Genomic DNA, 26,794 nt, shown 5'->3' with positions numbered 1-26,794 from the left:
CACACCATTGCTTTGCAGGGAAGCATTTCACAAGAGACTGCCGGGCGTTTCCCTCTGAACCTAGGTTTGCGTGTTGTTAACCCGCTGGCCGCCTGGCACTCCGCAGCTCTGCTCCCGCCGGCTGGGTAATTGGGGGACAGCCCCCTGCTGCTGCTGCAGCGCCGCCGCTGTTCCTCTGAGGAGCGCGGTTTGCCCTTGTCTGCTGTCACATGGGGAGGAGGGGGTGTGTTAGCAGCTCAGAGACGCCGAGGGGAGCAGCCGGAGCAGGGCTGCAGCAGCATCAGCATCAGAAGCAGCAGCCCGAGCATAAGGCAGGGAGCTGTCCTCTCCTGGCTGTCTCCGGCACTTGTTATTCCCAGGCTCAACTTTGAGGGGTGTGTTTAGGGCTGGGGGGCGGGAAAGAGGCTTGTCTTCCCGCCTGACCCAAGGACTGTGCTGCACCTGATTCCAAGCGGCGAGGAGGGCTTCAGCTGGGAAAGGAAGAAAGGAGACGAGGGAGCAAAAGGACGCCGAGGAGAGGCTGTGGTCACGGAGAGGTGGACGCGACTGCTGGGCACAGACCTCCCTGCACTCAGGAAGGCCGAGATCATCGGGCTACTGCCTGGGCTTGTTGATGAGGCAACCGGACTGAGAGGAGCATGGGGCACCGGCCAGTTGCCCTGGGGGAGAGGAGACGCCAGCGGCAACGACCGCGGTTGGTCCCAGAGCCTGGGACTGATCGGACATGGCTGGTCCCACTCTGGCTATGCTTGTGCGCCGCAGGGGGCTGCTCAGGACAGGTGTACAATCTCAGCCTGGCAGTGGACGAAGGGCTACCCGCAGATACTCTCGTGGGGGACATCAGCGCAGGTCTGCCTCCAGGTGAGGCACACCCGGGTGGCTTCTTCCTATCCGAGGGAAGTGGCGAGTCAGCAGTGCTGGCGGATTTCCACGTGCACACAGACACCGGCATTATTCGCACCGCGCGGCTGCTGGACCGAGAGCGCCGGGCGCACTACAGCTTCGTGGCGGCCACGCTGCGCGGGGAGATGGTGCAGGTGGAGATCACCGTCACCGATGTGAATGACCACGCACCCCGCTTCCCGCGCGAGTGGGTGCGCCTCAACATCTCCGAGCTCAGTCCCCCCGGCAGCGCCTTCCGCCTGCCGGCAGCCCGAGATCCGGACGCGGGCAGTTTTGGCACGCAGGGCTACTCCTTGCTGCCGGGCGACCAGGACGGGGATCAGGAAGAAGGTCCGTTTTTCCAGCTGCGCTACGCGACTCCCCCAGACACCCTGGACCTGCTCTTGCTGCGACGGCTGGATCGAGAGAGGGCGGACACGCACCGGCTGCTGGTGGAGGCATGGGACGGCGGCAGCCCTCGGCGGAGCGGCCGCCTCCAGGTAGAGGTCCACGTGCTGGACGAGAACGACAATGCGCCCGCCTTCGGGCAAAGCGAGTACCGCGCCCGCGTGCGAGAGGACGCGCCAGCGGGCAGCTTGGTGTGCCGCCTCTCGGCCACCGACCCGGATCTGGGCACCAACGGCGAGGTGCGCTACAGCCTTAGCCGCCGCCAGGGCGACCCTTCGGCCGCCGCCTCCTTCGAGGTGGACGAGCGCACGGGGCTGCTGCGCCTCCTCCGGCCGCTGGACCGTGAGGCTCGCGCGCTTCACCGCCTGACCGTGGAGGCCCGCGACAGCGGCGCCCAGCCCGAAGTGGCCACCGCCTTGGTCGCCGTCGAGGTGGTCGACGTGAACGACAACGCGCCGGCCATCCACCTGCTCTACCTCACCGAAGCCGGCGCCAGCGTCTCCGAGGGGGCCGGGCGCGGAGACTACGTGGCCCGCGTGTCCGTCTCGGACCCGGACGAGGAGGAGGGCGGCGGCGGCGTGGCGCTCAGCCTGCAGGGCGGCGACGGCGTCTTCTCGCTGCGGCCCTCTGGCGGCGACAGCAGCGGCGTCTATTTCCTCTGCGTAGAGGGGCCCCTGGACAGAGAGCAGCGCGACGTCTACGAGCTCCGCCTGGTGGCCGTCGACTCGGGCGCGCCGCCCCTTTCTTCGCAGCGGGCGCTGCAGGTCCGCGTGGCCGACCTCAACGACCAGGCGCCCGCCTTCGCACAGCCTCGCTACCGGGCCGCCGTCTCGGAAGCCGCCTCGCCTGGCACCGTCGTGCTCCGCCTCAGCGCATCGGATGCCGACGAGCCCGGCTCCCCCAACGCTGAGCTGCGCTACGCCTTCGCCCCCCGCCAGCAGCACAGCGCGCTTCTCCACCTCGACCCGCTCAGCGGCGTCCTCAGCACCCAGGCAGGGCTGGACCACGAGCGGGAAGCAGTGCTGGAGGTGCTGGTGCTGGCTGCGGACTTGGGGGAGCCGCCCCTGTCGGCCTCGTGCCTGGTGAGCGTCAGCGTGGAGGATGCCAACGACAACGAGCCTGTCTTCGAGCACCAGGTGTACAACGCCAGCTTGGCCGAGCACTCCAAGGCCGGCCACTGCCTGCTGCAGGTAACTGGTGCTGGGGGAGGAGGAGGAGGAAGGAAGCCCGCTGCGGAGAAAGCAGGGGGCAGCTCTGGCCAGGTGGAGCAGCAATCACTGGTGACCATATGCCCCTTGACCCCTGTTGAACTTGGTAGAGAAGCTGGGTCTAGAGAGACCCTGCCATTTCCAGTTTAGGGAGCTTTGCAACATGATTTAGTGGTATCACAGTTTCAAGATCCCTTTCCCACTTTCAGCCCCGATGGTTCCCAAACTAGGAAGCCATCTTACCCTGTTGTCAAAACCAAAACGTTTCAGGGCTAAACTTTGAACTTGGCTGGCAAGCAGACCAGGTCTAAGCAGGGGTGTAGGGAGCTTGGCTGCAAGCAGAGGACAAAGTCCTCTGGCGGCTCCCCCATCCTCTAGGCTTGGGACGTGCATAGTGTGCACGCCCCAAGCCATGCAGCTGACATTAGATGTAAGGGGGCAGGGCCAGTGCTGAGAATGGGGCGTCAGGCTCAACAGAGTGTCCCTTCCTCAGTCGGTGGTTCGTGGAATCACTTCTCAAGGAGACGGGGGTGTCTCACGCACCCAGCCAGTGATGCTTTGTTCACTGGCTGGGTGTGGGAGGAGGCAAGAATGTGCCCTGGCCGAGGGGGAGGGGGAGACTTGGCGGCGCCTCCAGACCCTTGCAGCCAGGGAACAATCGTCCCCCCTTGCTTCATAGTCCCAACGCCCCTAGCCCCAAGTCCAACCATTGCCTGAGATGGCAAGCCAAGCTATGATGGGCCATAGCTCAGTGGTAGAGCATCTGCTTAGCATGCAGAAGGTCCCAGGTTCAATCCCAGGCATCATCAGGTAGGAATGGGGGGAAACTCCTGCCTGAAATTCTGGAGAACCACTGCCCGTCAGCATTCTGTAAACAGTGGGGAGCTATTGGACGATGGACCAATGATCTTTCTCAGCAGAGGGCAGCTTCTTATGTCCTCGTCCCCATGGCAACATTTCCAAACTGCCCCTAACCCTGCCAGTCTTCCTTCCCCTTGGCACTTGGTGTGCTGAGGAGCAACTACTTCTCTCACCCCAACCAGTGTTCCCTGTAACAGAGATGCCCATCCAAAGGCCACTGGAGCTGCGGATGATGGGAGTTGCAGTCAACAACAGCTGGGAATCCCTGTCAAAGGGAACCCTGCCCCCAACCCGGCCTTCGCCGCCTCCTTAGCTGGTGTCAGAGGGTGGCAACTCCTGCTGCTTGGGCCACTCCTCGCCTCTCTCTTCAGCTTCTGGCCAGGAGTGGGTGGGGAATGGAGCAACTGGAGGTGTAAGCCTACACTTCGTATCTGCCACCTGAGGCTACTGCCTTACCTGGTCTCATGGAGAGGCCAGCCTTGCTGGCAAGTGTTTATAGTGGACTTGACATATGAGAGATCAGCCTACAACATTTTGGAATAGGTTAGGAACCTGGGAAGCTGCCACATACCATTGGTCCATCTAGCTCAGTATTGTCTCCACAGACTGGCAGTGGCTTCTCAAGGTTGCAGGCAGGAATCTCTCTCAGCCCTATCTTGGAGATGCCAGGGAGGGAACTTGGAATCTTCTGCATTCAAGCATGCAGGTGCTCTTCCCAGGGCGGCTCTGTCCCCTAAGGGGAATATCTCACAGTGCTCACACATTTCTCATATGCAACCAGGACAGCCCCTGCTTAGCAAAGGAGACCAGCCATGCTTGCTCCACAAGACCAGCTCTTGTAGACCAGTTTGCTTGTAGCAAACAGCTCTACTCCAGAGACACGGACTGACACCCAGACACACCTTTGCAAAACCACTTATGAGTGCTCAGAAATCAGATGATTTATTTGTTCCCTAGTGCATATGTCAGTTCAGTGGCTGCCAGCCAGGTTGGCTCTGCCCCCACCAGAGAGCTCATACTAGGATTCTGCTGCCATCATTTCTTCCATTTGTCCCACCCTCCACTGTTATTTTCAAGTGCCAGCAATCAGAACTTCCTGGGCAGGAGAGCGACTATAAAACAGTTGCCAAGGGACTGAGCGGCAAATCAGAAAGTTCCGTGGTTTACATCTAAGTTCTTCTATGAACTCACTAGATGACCCTAGGCAAACCTCACCCCCCCATTCGTAAGTGAGAATATTAATCACTTACTATTGTAATGCTTGCAACCAGATAAATCATGTGGACCCTTAAACATGCTATGCAAATACTAAGAGTTCTTATTAAGATCTCAGTCATAGTAATTAAGATTAGGTAGTTTGCAGGTGTGTGTTGGCCAGTCAAGTGTCTTATCACTGCTGGAGTTAAATACATTTTGAAGAGTGGAGGACAGTACTTGTACAGGTGCTGTTAGAGAATTCATTGCTGCTACTTCTGTTGCTAGCGTTTGGTTGTGGTGCTGCTAGGCTGTGTATGTTTTGCACCGTCATTTCTGCTCTGGGTCATTCCCATATGCACTCTTTCAACACCTTTGATTTCTGTTTGGCAGGAGATGGTGAATGGGTAGCACACAGGGCAGTTCACAGGGTGGAAACGACATAAGTAAAGCATGGTTGGAGCAGATATATGTGACTGGATAGACTCCAGACTGAGTGGAGTTATTACCACAGTAGAGAGTCTGGCCAGGAATGCACTTTATATGAAATATTTCATCTGTAGAAGAAAATCTTAGTTGTGTGTGGAAGGTCTGAGTCATTTCTATAAGCCCAGTCACATACTGCCTGTTTTTATGCCTTTTGAGAATCCAGATACCCATTGGATATGTACTAACATGTATATGGTATCCCAGTTATTAATGCCTAATGCTGTGATCTGCTGCTGACTGTGAAGTATTTATTTTATTATTTATTTGACACCTTTGTATACCACCCAACGCTTAAGTCTCTGAGGGGTTTTCTCAGTATAGATTAATTTTGGAGAGGGTGAGGGGGCCGCCACATATCCCCCCCCCAGCACCAGCCACCCTCCCTGCACCTTTGTGATGATGCATGGGGAGGGGTGTGGCTGGCACAGTGGCGGAATGCAGTGGGGGAACCACTGGGGTGGTGGTGGCCTGTCCATAGGTCAGGGACAAATCAGCCAGTGTGGCCCCCCCTTCCAGTTACTTTTAATGGCAGCAACAAGAGTGGGGCCCAAGCAGTCACCCTGCTTGCCCTGCCCTGGGCTGCTGCCCTGCTCATTATGTCCCTGATTAGCACTCTGTATTTCAGAAAGGCTTCATGCAGAATGTGAGCAGAAGGGTGGTGGGATAAAGGGAGCAATCTAACCCATTCCCTTCGCTTTGCTCCTGTCCCCCACAAACATTCACTTTGCGGGGGACCATCCAGTCAGTGTGCCTCACCTGTCACATGTAGCATGATAGATACTCCTGCCAAAGAACAGATTGGGTGTTACAAGAGTAAGAAGCATATGAGTCCAAGGCTTTGGCCTTCTTGTCCTTGTAGACATCATGGTTTGGTATTATGTCTGAATGTATCCTGTGTGTTCCCTCTCTCCCTGACTTGTTTCTCCATTGCTTTCAATGGACCAATAAGTAAACACTTTGAACATAAGAACAGTACTCCTGGATCAGGCCCAAGGCCTATCTAGTAGGGATGTGCGAAACGTTTCGGTTACAGAACGATCTGTACCCGAAACAGCCAATTTCGGGTGATTCGGATCCGAACCAAATCACCCCCGAAGAACCCCGAAAAATTTTGGATCCGAAATGAATCACCCCTGTTCTGGATCCGAAATATTCGGACGTTTCAGAGGTCTGTTTTGTGGCCTTCTCCCCCCCCCTCCATTTTGAGCAATGACGTCTATTTGAATTTCCTGCCTTTTTGCCTCCCATTGATTTCAATGCAAAAAGGTCTGATGTGACGTCTGCTCAAATTTCGGGTCCAGGGGCAAAATAGTGGGGTGGGGTGGTAGTGCCCAGTGGGTGGAGGCTACCACCCCAATTGCAGAGTGATTGGGCAGAGGGCTGATTTTTGGTGAATTTCTGAAGTGTACGCGTTTTTAAGGTTTCCCCCATTAGGTATAATGGAGGGTGTATTGCTTCCCGTCAGGGGGAAAGGGGTGGCCTAGAGCGGTGTGGGGTTGGTGGTAGTGCCGGGTAGGGGCAGGGAAGCTACCTGAATTTTTTCAAAGGATTTGGGCAGAGGGCTGATTTTTGGTGAATTGTTGAAGTTTACGCGTCTTTAAGGTTTTTCCTCATAAGGTATAATGGAGCTTTCAGCAGCCCCATAAGTGCACTTGGGGGGTGCTGGGGTGGCCCAGAGCGAGTGGTGGTGTAGTGCACATAGGGTGCCAACCACCCCCATGGGTTTCTAACCCATGGCGTACAAGGTTCTGTTGTTTCTGAGGTATTCTGACTGAGTGTAGATTCTATGATAGCAAATGAGATTTTCAATGAGACACCATGAATCCACTCTAATTTGTTATCATAGAATCCACACTATGATACCACTGGAAGCCTACAGGCAAGAGGTGAGGGCATGCCCTCTCTCCTGCTGTTGTTCCCACAAGATCATGGCTTGGATCATGGCTCTGCCTATGTTGCATTGCACCGTGATGCTGTAATAACTGTATGGCGCTACAACATCCAGTTGGCAGAAGATAATCTGTCTTCTAATTGTACAATAATCTATCCTGGAAAAACAAAAAAACAGGGAGGGATCCCCTGCTAATTTGCCAAAGAGGCACCTTTTAACTTGGTGATTCTCTTTATTTAGCAGGGGGAGAGTAACTGGCCCTGTCCAACACAGTACCTCCAGTGACGGTTACTGGTGTCTGTCTTATGTTTCTTTTTAGATTGTGAGCCCATTGGGGATAGGGATCCATCTTATTTATTTATTATTTCTCTGTGTAAACCGCCCTGAGCCATTTTTTGGAAGGGCGGTATAGAAATCAAACAAACAAACAAACAAATAAATAGTTCGCTAAGACATACCTGTGGCTAATCCCATGCATGGCAGCTCTCGTGAGATTTTGTGAGCAAGGGGAGGGGGAGAGGAAGGCAAGTGACTGCTGGCCGGCGAGAGGAAGTGCTGGGAGGCGAGAGGAAGCAGGGGCCAGGCCGACTACCTCCGGGTGGTGAGAGGAAGAGCCGCCTGGCGAGAGAAGATGGCGGCCAGGCCACCTGCCAGGGAAAGTGCAGCCTGGAGAGAGGAAGCGGTGGTGGCCAGGCAGCGAGAGGAAGTGTCTCCTGGTGAGAGGAGGCGTTGGCTAGGGCCGGCTGGCCAGTTGCCAAGAGAAAGTGGTGGGTGGGGCTGAAGGGGGGGGGAGAACAAACTGAGGCTGAAGTGGGGGGGAGACAGGGAGAACTAGGGGTAATGCTCTGTGCCAGATCAGCTAGTTTGTTATGTTCAGCCTAAATGGCCCATTTGAATGAGAGTTAACTTAGTTAAATGCTGGCATTTCAGGAATGCCACTTCATATACTACATTTGAAATAAATAATAGGGAAAGCTGGAAATTCTACTGGTGTGTCATTTATTACTGTCAGGGTTTGCTCACATCATCATACATCAATTAGACAAGACTCTTCTTGTTTCAATGAACTATGGCTGGGATCCAGAAACTTGAGCAAACGTCTGTGCCTGTAGTATTGCTTTTCTGCCTTGTCCTTCCCACTGCATCCTTTTGGGCTCATTGAAAAGCTCTTCCTGAGATTCAGGGACCCTCCAGAACAGCATGAGATGTGTGGGTGGCTGCAGCTGGAGGCAGAGACTAGACAGAATTGGAGATCTTCCCCTTTAGCTTAAGCAGAAATGCTTTTTATTCACAAAACGGGTTTTCGGGATCACCCCTGTTTTTTGTTTTTCCAAGATTCAGTTTCTTTGCCATTGGAAGTCTTGTTTCAGTTCATATTAATTGTCAGTTATGGTTTGGAAATAATTGTCTGGTGTGAGTTCCTTTAGTAAAAATGTTAAATTTTGCCCCAAATTGTATAGGCTTTGTGGACTTTTTTCTTTTATTAACTACAAGCATTGCCAGCTCTTCATTAATAATGTGTAATTACTTTTAATTGCTGTAATAATGTTCTAAAACTAGTGGGGATTACCGTAGTTTTCTTTGATTCTTGCTTTATAGTAGTGTTCAAAAGTCAAACAGGGAAATGTGGTTTTCAACCACACTTACCCTCTTGCTTATTTCACTTCCACGTTCTCTACAATCTGTTCTAGTTTGGTGATTCAGAGTTTCATTTAATAATACTACATTCACTATACCAATTGTAGTGCAGCGCTTGTGTCAGCATTTCTCTGGCAATCATTTTTAAAAATAGGACTAGTAATAAAATAGTTAATGTTCCTGTGGCCTGCACCTGCTGGAAATTAGTTATTTATTTGGAGCATTAAAGAACAACATGCACATTTACAACAAAGAAGCCAATATATATATATTTTTTTCCTGGAGCACCAGCACCAGCAGCAGCAAACATGCATGAAGATTCATAGGGGTCCTTGACTCAACATAGGAAGCTGCCATTTACTGAGTCAAACCATTGGTCTATCTAGCTCAGTATTGTCTTCACAGGCTGGCAGCGGCTTTTCTAAATGACTGGTTAACAAATTAGTCACAACAACTGGTGGTCATGGATGGTGATGAATTTTCCCATTCACATCAAAAGTTGCACTCAGCCTGTTCAGTGGAGTCTGGATGGACCCTGTGGTATGGATACTGCATACACATCTGCATAGGTTGTGAGACAGGCTGCTTCCACACTTGGCTCTCCCTTACAGAATAAGGGTGAGTATAGTCAAAGGCTTTTAAGAAACTTTTGATCAAAATGCCAGTTTAACATGAGAAGAAAATGTCTATTTAAAGGTCAGAACAGAAGACAGCACTTTATGTGTGAGAGGTGCTAGAAGTGCTGTATTGATTCAGCTGAAGCATAGTCTTTCACAAGGAAGGATTTTAGCACCTTCAAAAATTGTTGTGAACGGGATACAGGATAATTGTTGTGAACTGGATACAGGATCACACCCCCAGTGTTTGTACTCAGGTGTCGTTTTTTGCAGGTTCAGGATTTAATTAAAGTTTCTTTGTAATGATAAGCAGCAAAGATTCATGGTGTTTGATAATTTAATTTTCTGATTCTCAAGAAATAGTGGGATCACTTTTAGTTATTTTAGAATGTCTACTATAAATGATAAGCCACCTAATGGTGCAGCAGGGAAATGACTTGACTAGCAAGCCAGAGGTTGCTGGTTCGAATCCCCTCTGGTATGTTTTCCAGTCTATGGGAAACACCTATATCAGGCAGCAGTGATATAGGAAGATGCTGAAAGGCATATTTTTATACTGCGCAGGAGAAAGCAATGATAAACCCCTCCTGTATTCTACCAAATCCAACCACATGGCTCTGTGGTTGCCAGGAGTTGACACCGACTCGATGACACACTTTACCTTTACTGTAAATGATAGCCAATTTTAAACTTGTGCAGCTATCATGGTTCTCAACTAGAAAGCCTAGGGAGCTATAATGTTGTGAAGAGGCAAGTGGTTTCTAACAAGGAATTATCAACACCCTCACAAAACTATAATTCCCAGAATTCCTTAGGGGGAACTCTTGACAGTAAAACAGGTTTTGAACTGATTTATATGCCTTGTGGATGTGTCTTAGACTTCAGAGTGAAAATACCATGGAGGTTTGCAGAGAACTCCATAATACTCAAGAAGGAGAAGCCAGCCCTTTGGTTCAATCATTGGACTTGATGATGTATCCCTAAGATCTTATTGGTATATAAAGCAGCGATTCCAAAACTTGGCTCCCCAGGGACTTTTACACACAGCAGGCTTTACTGTGAGTTTACGGGAAGGCTTTACTGTGAATTCGAAGTTGTCCCCCCCAAATAACACAAGTAGTGGTGGTTTTTTTTACCTCGGATATAAATTGGGCTACACTCTAATGTGCAGTGAAAAACCCAAATTGTGTGTGAACTGCTCCCTGATAACTTGCAGGGACTTCAGGGTAAATCTGTCTGATATGCGAACACACACACACACACCCCATTCTGGAGGAGATGTGAGTTAAAGGGCTTTAAAAGCCCTGTGTGAAAAACTTCCAGGTGTCCTTGGACTATATCACTGCAAGAATCTACAGCCACAATGTCCGAAAGATGATGGGAGTAAAAACGGTATCTGAAAATCCAAGCTGTAGACCTTGCTATGGAGCATGGGGAGATTGCTAGCAGTGTGGAACTTTCTTCTGTCCCTTCCCAGGCCTCCGCAAAGCTGCCTTTCTTAAAACTGGATTTGTTTATAGAGAGATTGATGTGGATTCCAGATGTCAGCATCATTCTGTGGCACCAAACACGGCTGCAAATCTGAGAAGCATTTTAACCACCTGCTAACTGGTGATACAAGTTGGTGTTTTAGTGGCTTCCAATGTTCTGGATGCTTCATCTGCCCAAAGATGAAGGATGTTTGGGATGTTGAAAGCTGAAGTTTTGTGTTTCTCCCCATGGAGAGATGTGTGCTCTACATATGTGGAGGCAGTGCAAGCATAATCCTCTTCAGGGAAGATGCCCAACCTCAGTTTGAGTTGATCTTTTTAAAATGGGAAGATGAGACACAGTTCAATTGCAGTTTTTCTCACTTGCTTAGAACATCTGAAATCATTCAGGTTCACAGTTTGTAAAGCAGATTGTGAGATCTGTAAAAGTCAGTTTTGTAGGTCTAAGAAAAGAGAAAAAATTATCTTTCATCTACTCCTGACCCCCCACCCCCAGCCACCTTAAAAATAATATTTGCAGTGTACTGATGGGAAAGGTGTCAATGCAAAAAGCAGGGTAATGTGGGTTTTACTGGTAGGTAGCTATGGAATCTGTCAGGAGCACCAAGAAAAATAAAAAATAATGCAAATTACATGTAGTGGTTGTTGCTGAGTAAACCTCTGAACACATGATTCTGTTTTGCGTGCACATGAAGTATGGATCATTTTGGTTACAGAGGGCAAGAGATTTGAAGTGGCAAAGATAATACCTTTAAAATAAAAGCCAACAAAACTGGACAAACCTTCCTTGTTGAAATAATGCAAATTTTCCCAGATTTTAAATTCTTCTCAAGATGGGAAGCAGAAGGCTGATAGCTGACTTTTGCCTGGTGAAACCAGCAAACACATGCACAATAGTCAACGTACCTCATTCTCCTTGTTTCCAGTGTTGGGACAACCATTCAGAGCATCCGTCTGTATGTGGGCTCCTTGTACCTTAGATTAGAGAAATAGTTGGGGACATTTTATGACCCTGGAAAGGAAAACTCATGGGTTGTGAAATTTCCTGAGAGCCCATGGTACCAGTTTGTAGTCACTCTGTCATGATATACAGTAGATCAGGGGTGGGTACCCTTGGCTCTCCAGCTGTTGCTGAACTACAACTCCCGTCATTCTTATCTGCAATAAATTGCAGCTGGGGATGATGGGAGTTGTAGTTTAGCAACAGCTGGAAAGCCAAAGTTGCCCACCGCTGATATAGATTTACAGTTTAGTATCTTAACTGCACCGTCTGAACATAGGATTCAGCCCTGATCAACGTCTTAACAATATGCAACCAGTAATAATTAGCTTATATACTGCACAGTGAGCATCAGAGGAGGCTCCATGCAAATGATGCAGCATGTCAGAGCAACTGTGCCCAACTCCCAGCATTCCCAGTGGAAGTCAGATGCAGCCGTTCTGATGCACTGCATCACATGCATGGAGCCTCCCCAACTAGCAGCAGTAATGGACTAGTAAGTGTTGCACAAGTAGTAACCCTGCATCCCTCACTGCACACTTAGGAACCCCAGAGTATTTTCCCCCTTCATTGTTAAGACTTTTTAAAAAAGGAGCCTTGTAGATTAATTGCTGAATGCTGTGTGTGTACATATATCCCCCATGGGGGTCACAGAATGCCATTGAACCAGTCCAGAATCACCAGACCATTATTCTCTATTAATAGTGTTAATATGATGAATCATGAAATACCTTTTTCTTGTAAAAGTAATCTAAATGCTTACTCCAGAAGAAACCATTGATTCTGATGGAAATGTGTGTGAAGGGAGGGGATGCTCCACTGATTGCTCATTCTGTGCTGTGTCACTGGTGCCCTAATTTACATTTTACTGAATTCCCCAGTCCATGACTTGAATTAAGGCTTAATCAATTGGCTGCTGCAATATGACCTTCACAAGGTCATTCTGTTTTCTGCTTACAAGCCAATCTTTTCTTGACACCATTGTTCTGATAAGCGTGCATTTTCAAGTGAAACGAAAAGACAGCCAAATATATCTCATTAGCAATTTCTTCTAAGGTTAAAGTGCCTTTCAGATTTCAATAAATCTTCTAAATTTACATTGATTTCTTCTTTTGTGGAGCTTTTATATATTTACAATGACTTTTGGCCTGCTGTTTCAGCTTGGGTGCTGAATTACATAACACTTGCACTAGCAATCATGATGTGAAGGAAAGAAATGGCTCCAAACTGATTCATTTTGTTTTAGACAAGTTTTCTGAGAAATACAGTTAACTTTGTGGAAGAAGTTGCACTATAATTTGGTACACTTTTGTACACCATTCATGCCCCTCCCTCCATATTATTTACCTTTTAAAAAGAGGATTTGAGGAGACTGAGTCTGTCATTGAATTCAAACATATGTCCTCACAATCTCAGTGTATGCATGTAGGTGTGTGTGAGAGAGATGTGCATTTTTCTTTCGTGAGAAACAAGTTATAAGTTATTCAGAGAGGCTGATAGCACAGTGACTGCATCACTGAGGAACGGAGCTAAGAACAAATTAAGCCCAGCATTTTACAGAATAAGCAAACAGTAATTAGGAGGAAGTTAAGAATAGTAATGGCAACAAATCATCAACAGAAATTACTGGTCTCTTGAACATTCAGTGGTATGTATAAGAACAACAAATACATTTTTATTAACATCTATATCTATAATTCTCTTAAATGTACCCATCGCTAATCCCATGCGTGGCAGTTCTCATGAGAGTTCGCAAGCAAGCTGCAGGTGGGTGGGTGGGAAGCGAACGGGCAGGCTAATGGATGCCGGACAGCTGAAAGTGGTGCTGGGGAAAGTGGTGGCGGGGAGGCGGTGGTGGTGGTGGGAGGCTCGAAAACAGCAGCTGGAATGGGCCGAAAATGGAGGAAGAGCTGAAGGGGAAAGGAGGAGGGAGGGCTGAGAATGAGGGAGGGGGGATGAGAAGGGAGGGAGAGCCAAGAGGGATGTGGGAGGGCTGAGAATGAAGGGGGGGAGAAGGAGGGGGAGAACTAGAGGTGCAGATGTTTTGTGCCCGGGCCGGCTAGTTTCCAATAAAAGCAGCTAGGGTTCATAATGATGAAATCATCCAGGTCAACGGGACTCATAAGTTTGCATTTAATCTTAGAAACTCATTGTAGATTGAAGGTCTGAGCTGAAATGTAAAGCAACTATTTTAAAGAGATACAGATCCTGTTCTCATGAACCACAGATTCTTGGATAGGACAAAGTTAATCCAGGAGTCTGTGGTTGTCTGAGGAACTGGGAGGCATCCCAACTCAGCAGCTCTGAGCCTGGGTAGCCCAGATGTGCTACTTAGCTTAAAAGTGAGGTATGGTAAAATCTGCTACCAAGGTTAAAAGTGAGGTAGCACAAAAACAGGCTCGTCCTACCTTTTGCGGGGCCATCTTCACTGCCCTGCCATTTTAAACTACTCACGGGCAGCCGATGGCCATATTTACCATAGAGTCTTGTGGCTTGTGGTGCCAGGGAGAGGAGAAGTGATGCAGTACTGAGGACTGCCTGAGCAGAGCCGGGTCCAGCAATACCCCCAAGCTGCATACTTGCTCCTTCAAGGGGAGTGCAACTCCATCCAGAACCAGTAGAATCTCCTCATCCTGATTGGCTCTCCTACTGACCAACATTACATCCGTCTTGTCCAGATTCAGTCTCAGTTTATTAGCCCACATCCAACCCATCATGGCCTCCAGCCCCTGGTTTGGGACATCCACTACCTCCCTAGAATCAGATGACAAGGAGAGAGAGAGCTGAGTGTCATATTGCTGACAACTCAGTCCAGGTTCCCGGATGATCTATCCCAGTGGTTTCATGTAAATTTTGAACAGCATAGGGGACATTTAAATAGAGATATTTTTATATTTAAATTTAAATTTAATATTTGTACTTAATTATGTGTTTTAATTGAGCATTGTTTTAATTATACTGTATACTGCTTTGAGATTATTTTAATGAAAAGCGATATAGAAATTAAACAATAAATAGAAAAAAATAATGTAACTGAGCTGCTTGATTAGAGATCAAGAAGAAATTACTGCCTGGGCATGCTGGCTGGCTCCTGTGGAGACTGAATCATTCTGAGTGTTTGAGGAAAGAGCCTGGAGATGTGAAAAAATAGGTGGCCTTTGTTACGAATATATAGTGGTCAAGATAAAATAGAGTGTGCCACCATGAGATATGCTGAAACATTCCCTAAGTAAGAAAATGGTCACAAGTGTGTTAATACTTAACTAATGCATGCCATGTTATCTTTTGAAAGAATCCTTTCATCACCCCCTTGCCTTGCAAATAGCCCTATATTTCAGTGAAATCCTAGAGCCTATTTATTGGATCTTAAATTCTATCTAGTGTGGGTAAAGTAAAGTGTGCTGTTGAGTCGGTGTCAACTCCTGGCGACCACAGAGCCCTGTGGTTTTGCTTTGGTAGAATACAGGAGGGGTTTACCATTGCCATCTCCCACGTAGTATGAGATGATGCCTTTCAGCATCTTCCTATATCACTGCTGCCCGATATAAGTGTTTCCCATAGTCTGGGAAACATATGAGCGAGCAGTATTCAAACTGGCAATCTCTCACTTGCTAATCAAGTCATTTCCCCGCTGCACCTTTAGGAAGCCTCTATCCAGTGTGGGTACAGATGGCAAACTCAGATGTTGAAATATATTGCATATTTGGCAGTTTCTGCATGTCATCCTGTTGACTGTGAGATCACTGGGGAGGCCAATCTCCTGGTGTCCTTGCCTTCTGAGACCAGGTGGTTGTCAACAAAGAACAGGGCCTTCTCTGTAGGGATGTCCTCCTTATGCAGCCATTTCCCTAAAGAGATGACTAGTCTCATTCACTTGTTGCTTTTTGATAACTAGTTAAGACCTTTCTGTTGAATGTTCTTTTGTGTTATTTTTTTTGTTATGTCTTTTGTCTGTGTTGTCTTAAAATCTTTTTGTATTATTTTGACTGTGTAGGTCACCTTGAGAACCCTTGCAGAGCTAGTAGGGGGCATTGAAAAATAAATCTATATGAAATGAAATAACGGATGCTTATTTGTCATTTCAGACTAGCCTTTTTGAAATGTTTTGTGTCATCTCTCTTCTCCCACTCCTGTATGGAATAGTTTGATGTTAGACTTTGATATTTATAGCACATTTGTAATGTATTCTACATACAGGATATGGCATGCGTTCTTTTCTGAATAGTCTTTGAAGTGTTATGAGATACAGTGAAAAGAAGTGTGCTTTTACCTTTTTGCCAGTAACAATGAAGTATGTGGCGATATGACTGCATGTGGATGAAGGCACCTATAAAATATATTGTATGATGCATGGGTTTTAATATTGGTATAGTTCATTTTAAGAATCATAAACTCTGTGATCTAATAGCTGTATTATATAGGATGCAGTCCACAGACTACTAAAACTAAACAATTAGCATGTAAGATCAGGGCATTAAAAATATTTAAGATTCTAGGAGCTGGTGTCAAGGTCTTAGAAGTGGGGACAGGAGTCAGGTCTGCACAAATAGATATAGATGCATAAAAATGCAGGCACCGGCATAATTAAAAACACACCTGGGATTTTTCTAGGGTTCTGTGAAGATAAGCAGCTGTAAATTAATGATCATAACCCTGATAATTTTAGCAGCCTCAATGTGTTTAGGACTGTAACTCTTACCTGTATTTCATAATACACTACTGTCATTTTATAGTTTCTAGAACTCTTCATTGCATAAGATTTTAAAACTGACCATTTTTGAAATTATATTGTGCTTTCCTTCTTATTTATTTATTTATTTAATTTAATTTATTGTTGAATTTATATACCGCCTTTCATTAAGAACAACCCCAAGGTGGTTTACAAAAGTTAAAAACATACAATAAAAATGATGATTAAAATATTAAGCTAAAAATATAAAACAAATCTAATTTAAAAACTATAAAATACAAGCATGAAAACTATAAATGAGTAAAAACACATAGAAGCAGCAATAGAAACAGTCATGTAAAAGCCTGGGTAAAAAGCCAAGATTTAAGAAGCTTTATAAAATCTGTGATGGAGTCCGAGGAGCGAATGACCACTGGGAGAGCATTCCAAAGTCTGGGGGCAGCAACAGAGAAGGCCCTGTCCTGAGTAGTGATGGGTCCGGACCGGTCCGGAGGCCATTGTAAAGGCCTCCGGACTGTCCGGACCAGTTCAGACCTGGCCGGTCCGGGTGGAGGGGGTCCCTTTAAGGGCAGGGAGGGTTTACTTACCTCTGGCGATCGGAGGCCCGGTCTACCCGTCGCGTCGGGGAGACGTGAAGCTTGCGCGTGCGTGTGCGCAGAAGGCTTGTCGCAGCCTTTTGCAATGAGGAGGAGGCAGAAGGGGCGGCGAGGAGGTATCCTGCTGCCCCAATTTCTACAGTAACTACGGGCGCTGGAGGGGGCAAAGTGGCGGGAGGGGTAAGTAAACCCTCCCTGCCCTTAAAGGGACCCCCTCCACAGTGCCGGACCGCAGCTGTGCAGTTCCGTGCACACCCCTAGTCCTGAGTGCATGACAGCCGAGCCTCCTTCATTGTAGGCACCCGGAGCAGAGCCCCCTCAGATGACCTTGTCAAGCGGGCAGCAACCCTTGGGAGCAGGCGGTCCCTCAGGTATCCGGGGCCCAAACCGTTAAGGGCTTTAAAGATCAAAACCAGCACCTTGAATTGGACCCGGAAATGAACTGGCAGCCAGTGCAGCTCTTTCAGCATGGGTGTGATGTGCTCCCACCGGGCAGCTCTGGACAGAACCCTCGCTGCCACATTTTGCACTAGCTGCAGTTTCCGGATATTCTTCAAGGACAGCCCCACGTAGAGCGCGTTACAGTAATCCAGCCGTGATGTGACTAAGGCATGGGTAACCGTGGCCAGATCTGTCTTCTCGAGAAAGGGACGCAGCTGGTGCACTAGCCGAAGCCGTGCAAAGGCACCCCTGGCCACTGCTTCCACCTGAGCTTCCAAAAGCAGAGCCGGGTCCAGTAGTACCCCCAAGTACCCCCTGCGTACTTGCTCCTTCAAGAGGAGTGCAATCCCATCCAAAACCGGTAAAATCTCCTCATCTCTATTGGCTCTCCTACTGATCAACAGTACCTCCGTCTTGTCCGGATTCAATTTCAGTTTATTAGCCCACATCCAACCTATCACGGCCTCCAGCCCCCGATTCAGGACATCCACTGCCTCCCTAGGATAAGATGACAAGGAGAGATAGAGCTGAGTGTCATCTGCATATTGCTGACAACTCAGTCCAAGTCCCCGAATGACCTCTTCCAGCGGTTTCATGTAGATGTTAAACAGCATGGGGGACAAGACCGAACCCTGAGGGACCCCATAGGCCAGTGGCCATGGAGCTGAGCAGTAGTCCCCCAGCACCACCTTCTGGACCCTCCCCCCAAGAAAGGACCGGAACCACTGCAATGCAGTACCTCTGATTCCCATACTTGAGAGGCGGCCCAGAAAGATACCATGGTCGATGGTATCGAAAGCCGCTGAGAGGTCCAGCAGAACCAACAGGGACGCACTCCCCCTGTCTAGTTCCCAGCGTAGGTCATCCACTAGAGCAACCAAGGCAGTCTCAGTTCCATACCCGGGGCGGAAGCCTGATTGAAAAGGGTCCAGATAATCCGTATCATCCAAGACCCTCTGCAGCTGGGACGCCACCACACGCTCTATCACCTTGCCCAAAAAGGGCAGGTTAGAGACTGGTCTATAGTTGTTCAGGTTGGAGGAATCAAGGGAGGGCTTTTTAAATAATGGTCTCACCATCGCCTCCTTGAGGCATGATGACATCTTGCCCTCCCTTAATGAGGCATTGATAATCACCTCCAACCATCTACCTGCCCCCTCCCTGGCAGCTTTTATTAGCCATGAAGGACAAGGGTCAAGAGCACACGATGTCACCCGCACACTGCCTAGGATCTTGTCCACATCCTCAGGCTGTACCAACTGAAAAGAATCCAATACAATAGGACCAGATGATACCAGAGGCACGTCTGCCAGAACTGCCAAAACTCTGGAGTCCAAATCAGCACGGATGCGAGCGACTTTATCCGCAAAGTGACATGCAAACTGATCACAGCGGGCTGTGGATGGTTCCTCTCCCATTACCTGGGGGGATGTGTGCAGCAATGTCTTAGCTACATGAAACAGCTCCGCTGGTCTGCACTGAGCAGATGCAGTGGAGGTGGAGAAAAAGCATTTCTTCGCTGCCCCAACCGCAACGGAGTAGTCCCTAAAATGGGCTCTAGCCCGTGTTCGGTCGGATTCGTGACAACTCTTCCTCCAGCGTCATTCCAGCCGACGCCCGAGTTGTTTCATTGCCCTAAGCTCCGAGGAAAACCAAGGAGCTGAACGGGCTCCACCAAGCTGGAGAGGGCATTTAGGAGCAACCGTGTCAACAGCCCGAGCCATCTCTCCATTCCAGAGATCAACCAGGGCCTCGACAGGGTCACCGGCTCTGGAAACTGGAAACTCTCCGAGGGCCGTCTGGAATCCAAGCGGATCCATAAGCCTCTGGGGGCAGACCATCCTAATCGGCCCACCACCCCTGCAGAGGGCAGATGAAGCAGTCAAACTAAACCCACCAGATGATGATCTGTCCATGACAAGGGAGTGGTCTCAGATTCCCCCACCAAAAGATCATTTATTTCCCGGTCAGCAAAAACCAGATCCAGAGTACGTCCTGCCACGTGGGTAGGGCCCGTTACCAACTGAGACAGGCCCACGGTTTCCATGGAGGCCATGAAATCCTGAGCTGCACCCACGGGGGTGGGGGGGGGCTCAGCGTGGACATTGAAATCCCCCCAAACAATAAGCCTGGGGGAACCCAAGGCCACCTCCGAGACCACCCCCTCCAGCTCAGGTAGGGAGACTGAAGTGCAGTGGGGTGGTCGGTACACCAGCAGAATCCCCAGCCTATCTTGGAGGCCCACCCTCAAGGACAAACAATCAAAATTCTGAGATTCCCTGACTGGGCATCTGGAAACGGGGAGGATCTCTCGATAGATGATTGCAATGCCCCCTCCCCGACCCTCGAGGCGGGACTGTTGAGCGATTTAGAAACCCGGAGAACAGAGCTGAGAGAGACCAACCCCGCCCAGCTCATCCAACCAGGTCTCTGTCACACATACCAGGTCAGTATGCTCATCCACAATCAAATCGTGGATGAGAGATGTTTTTGCATTAACTGACCTGGCATTCAGCAGCAGCACCCTAATCCTCGAGGGAGTGTTCTCAGAGCTCCCTGGGGTCAGAGGGTTGGGAGAAGAGCTGGAAAAAGGAACAGGCCTCAATTGCCTGGACCGTTTCCCCCTGTAACGGCCTGCCCAACTCCCACCGCCATACCTCCCTCTGCCCGCTATCCATGATATTGCTGTCCCCACTCCATCCCCATTTTTCCACTCTCCCAGACACATCTCCTCAGGCTAACCACCACAGCTCCTTGGCTTAATAAAAAACCAAATCCAGACTCAACTCTTGCTGACTTCTTGGTAACAGGAAGGAAGGTCTTCCAGGCCCACGGCTGAGAGCCACAAGGGCGAGAGCCCTTGTGCTCTCACCCTTCGGCTCGCGCCCTTGGGCCAGCCTGCCCTATATAGGAACAGAGCCCCAGCAGCAGCAGCCGCAGCCCAGAGGAGATCCAACACACCTGGAGGAAAGGTGGGGCAGAGGCAAAAACAGCACAGTCAGTTCCCCACCCAAGCTGTTCCCTTCTTCCTTCCCCTTCTTAAGTTTTTTGGCAGAGATGCAGTGCTCTTCTATAATAAGGCTGCATTCACACAATCACAGCGATCCTTCTTTTTACTGGCAGTGGCTGAAAATGCACTCTTCTGTTGGGAATGGATTGTGTTCTCCTTTCAAATGCTGTTGTCAGAGCAGAGCTGTAGGCAGTCACAGACTAGGGGCCCTGGAGCAAGGAGGTCAGGCCAGAGGCAGTAAAACCACCTTTGTCGGTAGGCACAGAATGTGTTTCTCTTTGTGTTTTATCTACATAGTCCATTAAGTCAGTTTTCCTGTGTATCTAATTTCATGTTATATGTGACTTGTCATTTGCATCATGCAAAAGCACAAGGTCATGGTGCAGCTACTGTAACATTGTGATTATATGCTGGCATTACTGCAGGCATGCTTCATCCCCAGCAGCAGTTTCACTGCTTCTTCCCCAATATGCTACATCTAAAACAGCACCTCCTCTATAAGCTTAATTGTGGTGTTGATATATAATCTAAGCTTAATTGTGGTGTTGATATTATAATCTCTCTATAATCTTAATTGTGGTGTTGATCTAAAGACGGTAATAGAATAGATTCAGAAAAATGTAATTTTTCACCATCTTAGAGCAGGCTTGGAGGAAGAAAATCCCCTAAAAGTTTCAACTCAAATCTGGTCTCTTAAAAAAAATGTTTCTATTCCTTTTTTAAAAAGTACAAAGTGCTTTACAGTTTTTATTAGACTCTTAAGTCTTTTTGAAGATGAACAGTACTCTAAAGGAATTAATGAGCTTGTTATTTTTTGTCCATGGAAGCAAAGAGCTGATGAACCTGTCTTTACAAGGCATTTTTATTTATGTCCCTGAGACAGGTTTTTCAATGCCAATACAACATTTTGCTGAGTTTGTGAATCTTGATTTATAGTTAAAAATAGAATTTTGAGAGAAGCAGGAAGAAGTGAAGCTGTTTGAGTGAAGAAGAGGAAATATGACAGGTGAAGAGTCTTCCATAGCTAATATTAGGAAAAAGCCAACTATCCCAAGTCTTCAAACTATCCAAAGACTATTTTCAAAGTCTTCTAGTGTAGCACGTCGGTCAATAGAACCACTGGCCAAGGGAAACTGTGAATATACCATGCTCCTAGATTAGTCTTGTCTTGAAAATGATTAAATTATATAAGTAACACTGAGTGTATTTAAAGTCTTTCCCCAGGAGACGTAGCAGGCAATCATTGGGCAAAAACTGTTGGCTTTTCATACCTGTGTGTTTTGAGCTTACTACAATATGTGCCTTTGTTGAGAAGGATAAGTTCAGAGATCACAGCCATTACTGCATTCCTGAAAGAAATGTGCTAGGTTCAAACCCCTCTAGATGTGCCAAAAGATATTATAATGGAAATGCAAGGTTCCCAGTGAGGGGGGTGGAAGGCATTTGCAGAGAAAAATTAGGTGGAATAGATTGTGCCGAACTTCTCTCCTGCCTTTCAGTTCTCTCAAGCAAATGCCCCATCTTCAGCAGTTTCAAATTCCCTTTCCCTTCAGCTGAGCTTTAGTGAGCCCAGCTGGTCTAAAAAGCAGTTTCAGAGTTGGAGAACATTTGCTTGGGGAATCTCAGTGGGAGCAGATTGGGTTATGTTTCTCTCTTGCACTGATCCTCCAGGCCTACACATTTTTGGTGTGCTCCCACCCCACAACATTCCTGTTATCTCAGAATCCTGTGATATCTGAGAAAATACACAATTAGGGATGTGCACGAACCGGTCCAAAGGCCATGCAAGAGGCCTGTGAACCAGTTTGTTCTGGTGTCGGTTCGAAGTTCGACGCCAATGGGGGGGGCGGGTCTACCTTTAAGGGGGGGGTTTGCACATACCCCTCTCGCCGCTTTCCCTCCGCCGGTGCTCCGTTTTAGAAAAAAATTTCAGGGCGGCAGCGTTCCTCCCTGCTGCCCCTGCCTCCATTGTTGCCCGGAAATACAGGAAGTACAGGCTGCATGTGCGATGTGCATGGTGGGCGCATGCACAGCCTGTACGTCCTGTATTTCTGGGTAACAACAGGGGCAGCGGCGGCAGGGAGGAACGCTGCCACTTCGGAAACTTTTTTTAAACAACACGCCGGCGGGGAGAAGTGGTGGGAGGGGTAAGTACAACCCCCCCGCCCTTAAAGGGAGACCCCCGCCCACATTGAACTGCACCTCCGCGGTTCTGTGCACATCACTATACATGATTTGAACTTAGAAGTCAGTTTTCAGCTGTTCTGGACTTTTCGCACTTGAATTTCTTGCCCTATGTGGGACAAGAAGACATTACTTACTTTGCTAACAGTTATTTGATGGAGCAGTTAAGCATTGAAGTGTTTATGCATGCTAATCTTATTGCTATTTCACACATGGTGATCATCCTTGTGTATGGGGAAAGAATACATCTGTGTATAGTACTTTTTTCTAGAGTTCATGCTAGGATTTGGAGTTAAGTGCCATCATTGCACTGACGATGCACAACTCTACTACTTCTTTTCTTTGGATCTAGAGGTGACAGTGCTTGTAATCAATAAATGAGTTGGATGAGTGCATATAAAGTTCTTTCCTGACAAAATGGAGCTGCTGTTTGTGCAAAGATTAGTGGACTAGAAAGTGATATTCATTCTGTTCTGGATGGAGTCATGCTCCTCTTAAGCCCTTGCGGGTCAGGGACATAGCTATGGTAGAACAAAGTGGAAGAAATGTCCCTGGGCCCACTGTGGAAGGGGAGCCCACTGGCTGTGCAACAGCTTGATCTTTGCTTTCCCCTCCCCAACTCATTGGCATGCTGTTAGGTCCTGATCCAGAAGACTAGTCTCAGCTTCAAATGAGATGAGTCCTTCCTAGGAGGATGTGTGTGTGTGTGTGTGAGAACATGCTTACTTGCATGGGGGAGTATGTGATATTATTTGTATAGGAGCAAGAGAAAGGGTGTGCTGAGACTATTTTGTTTCCCACCATGTCCTTACAGTTCTTCTGCAGCAAAGAAACGGGACAGGAGGGAGGAGGAGGAGGTGGGGGGCATGGGTCTATTTTGTTCCAGGGCCCACTCCAACCTTGCTGAGCCCCTGTTGGGGATACTTTTGGATCCTGCCTTATCTAGAAGCTCAAGTGGTTTCTATGGCACAAAGCACCTTTCCCCAACTTTGGCTGGTATACCCGCTGCATCTCTTCTTGGAAGCAGTTGACCTCATCATAGTTATCTGTGCACTCATACTGTTTAGGTTAGATTACTGTAATGTAGTACTCTAACTGCTCGGACAGGTGAGATTACTCTCTACAGCTGTATGCCCCAGGACTATACTGTTCTTCCCCTCAGACTGCCTCAGGGAGGCATGCACCATTGCCTGAGGATTCCTACAGTCCAGACTACTGATGCCATTAACCCCTGCTAACTTGGCAAAGAGGCACCTTTTAAGATGGTGATTCTCTTTATTTAGCAGCGGGAGAGTAACTGGCCTCATCCATCCCCAGCGCAGTACCTCTAGTATCTGTTGCTGATATCTATCTTATGTTTCTTTTAGATTGTGAGCCCTTTGGGGACAGGGATCCATCCATCTTTCTTTCTCTCACTCTTTCTTTCTTTCTTTCTTTCTTTCTTTCTTTCTTTCTCTCTCTCTCTCTCTCTCTCTCTCTCTCTCTCTCTCTCTCTCTCTCTCTCTTTCTTTCTTTCTTTCTTTCTTTCTTTCTTATTATTTCTCTGCGTAAACCACCCTGAGCCATTTTTGGAAGGGTGGTATAGAAATTGAATAAATAATAATAATAATTACGCAGGCTCCAGAAGGTGGTGAGACTCCTCTCCCTCTCGTTAGGTTCACTACGGAGCTCACGAGTCTCATGATTACAGGCTCTCTCGCTCATATTCTGCACTTCACCACGGTAGTAGCAGGCCACCAGCAGACTGTTACTCTGGACACCATCATCACAAATCCCGCTCGCCTCTACCTCCTTGCTCCCGGGGTCTCCCACCTTCTTCTACTAGGGCACAGGATGCAGACATCAGATTCGGATGCCAAAGAGGAAGTGATGTCACAGTCTCCAAGTACCCCAGAAGTGACTTCTGTTCCAATGCCTCCGGATTAGGAAGAAACTTCTAAACCACCACTGCCCTCAGAGGACTAAAAGTCATTTGCTGAATAGGTTTCTAGGATAGCGACGGGCTTCGGCCTCCAAGTTAAGGAACCAGCCAAGCTTGCTTCTAACCCAACTTTCAGCCTCATTGGCAGCAATGCACGTTAACCTATGGCCCCGCCGATGAACTATTCTCTTCTGGATGTTATCTGTACCTCTTTGGAAAAGCCAGTCAAATCTACCTCAGAGACAATTGAGAACTTTTATAAGGTTCAGTCAGATGACGGCCACTTTCTACATAAGCACCCCAACCTGAATTCCATCGTGGTGGAAGCTGTCCAAAGCAGATCAAGAAATAGAGCACTCTCTTCTCCTGTGGATAGGGAAGGGCGGAAATTGGGCTCAATGGGCAGACGCTTCTATCCCGCCACATCTTTGCTTCTAAAAATTGCTATTAAGCTTGCATGTCCTTCTATGGTCACCTGTTGTCGGAAAAGCTATCCCCTTTCCTAGACTTTTTGCCAGTATACAAGAAAGACTCAGCTCTTGCTTTGCAAAAGGAAGCCTTCAGGTTGACTAAGCAACTCCTCCACACATCACGACATGCTACAGACTGTATTGCACAGTTGATGGCTACTTCTATGGCACTGCGTCGCCATGCATGGCTTTGCTCCTCAGGTCTTACCCAGGAAATGAAAACCAGAATTGAAAATCTCCCCTTTGATAGGGTAGCACTTGTCGGTAGGGATGTGCATGAATGGCTCATACAGCCATCGGCAGGGTGGGGTCCTTTCCTTTAAAAAGCAGGTAAGCAGGACCTTACTTACTCCTCAGTGCTTTTCGAGCCATGTTGCTTGCTGTTCAAAAGGTCGTGTGCAGCTGCAGCACGGGTAGTGAAATCCAAAACAGATTGTGAGGAGCTCTAAAAGGATTTCTCCAAACTGGGTGAATGGACGACAGAGTGGCAAATGTGGTTTAATGTTGGCAAGTGTAAAGTGATGAACATTGGGACGAAGAACCCCAACTTCAAGTATATGTTGATGGGATCTGAGCTGTCGGTGACTGACCAGGAGAGGGATCTTGGGGTCATGGTGGACAGCTTATTGAAAGTGTCGACTCAATGTGCGGCAGCTGTGAAAAAGGCCAATTCCATGCTAGGGATCATTAGGAAGGGGATTGAAAATAAAATGGCTAAGATTGTAATGCCCTTATACAAAACCATGGTGTGGCCGCACCTGGAGTACTGTGCACAATTCTGGTCACCACATCTAAAAAAGGACATTGTAGAAGTGGAAAAGGTGCAGAAGAGGGCAACCAAGATGATCAGGGGCCTAGAGCACCTTTCTTATGAGACAAGGCTACAACATCTGGGGCTTTTTAGTTTAGAAAAAAGACAACTGTGGGGAGACATGATAGAGGTCTATAAAATCATGCATGATGTGGAGAAAGTGGATAGAGAGTAATTCTTCTCCCTCTCCCATAACACTAGAACCAGGAAAATTGATTACCAGGAAATCTAGCACCAACAAACGGATGTACTTTTTCACACAACGCATAATCAACTTGTGGAATTTTCTGCCACGAAATGTGGTGACAGCCAACAACCTGGATGGCTTCAAGAGAGGTTTGAATAAGGAGGAGAGCTCTATCAGTGGCTACTAGTCGGAGGGCTATATAGCCTCAAAGGCAGGATGCCTCTGAATACCAGTTGCAGGGGAGTAACAGCAGGAGAAAGGGCATGCCCTCAACTCCTGCTTGTGGCTTCCAGCGGCATCTGGTGGGCCACTGTGTGAAATAGGATGCTGGACTAGATGGGCCTTGAGCCTGATCCAGCAGGGCTGTTCTTATGTTCTTATGTCCCAGCAGCCTGTGCACAGTGTTGGTGCACACATGACTGCTACACATGTTCCCTTCTTTGCTAAATTGCTAAATTGAGCTCTGAAATGACAGCTTGGAAAATTTCTGGCCAGATCTTCACACAGGCGCAAAGCCCAGTTGTGTGAATGGGCAGATGAGCAGCAGAGGAACCCCAGTTGCTCCCCTGTTAACTTGCCCTCTTGCTTAGATCTTCCTTGGAGTAAATCAGGTGCTGACATCTTATCAGCAGATTCAGCAAGAGAGAGGGCATGTTCTCACCTCTTGCCTGTGTGCTTCTCAGAGGCGTCTGGTGGGCCACTGTGTGAAACAGGATGCTGGACTAGATAGGCCTTGGGCCTGTACCAGCAGGACTGTTCTTATGTTCCTGCTGTTGTTCCCCTGCAGCTGGTATTTAGAGGCATCA

General features: G+C 48.2%; 1 protein-coding gene and 1 non-coding gene across 3 annotated transcripts in view; both read left to right on the top strand.

The window, feature by feature from the left end:
- The first annotated feature begins 467 nt into the window (after positions 1-467).
- LOC128328239 (protocadherin-23-like) overlaps positions 468-26,794 on the top strand; it is a 169,080-nt gene continuing 142,753 nt past the window's right edge. For both annotated transcript variants that reach the window (XM_053258030.1, XM_053258029.1), the window contains exon 1: positions 468-2,480. In XM_053258030.1, coding sequence (XP_053114005.1) covers positions 639-2,480 — 1,842 coding nt within the window. In that variant the 5' untranslated portion in view covers positions 468-638. The remainder of the gene's footprint in view (positions 2,481-26,794) is intronic.
- TRNAA-AGC (transfer RNA alanine (anticodon AGC)) lies at positions 3,238-3,307 on the top strand. Its single transcript has one exon. It is a non-coding gene; the product is annotated as a tRNA-Ala (tRNA).

Source organism: Hemicordylus capensis, chromosome 5, assembly GCF_027244095.1.
Source record: "Hemicordylus capensis ecotype Gifberg chromosome 5, rHemCap1.1.pri, whole genome shotgun sequence".
NCBI classification, from domain to species: domain Eukaryota; kingdom Metazoa; phylum Chordata; class Lepidosauria; order Squamata; family Cordylidae; genus Hemicordylus; species Hemicordylus capensis.
This window is presented reverse-complemented; position numbering and strand designations above follow the sequence as displayed.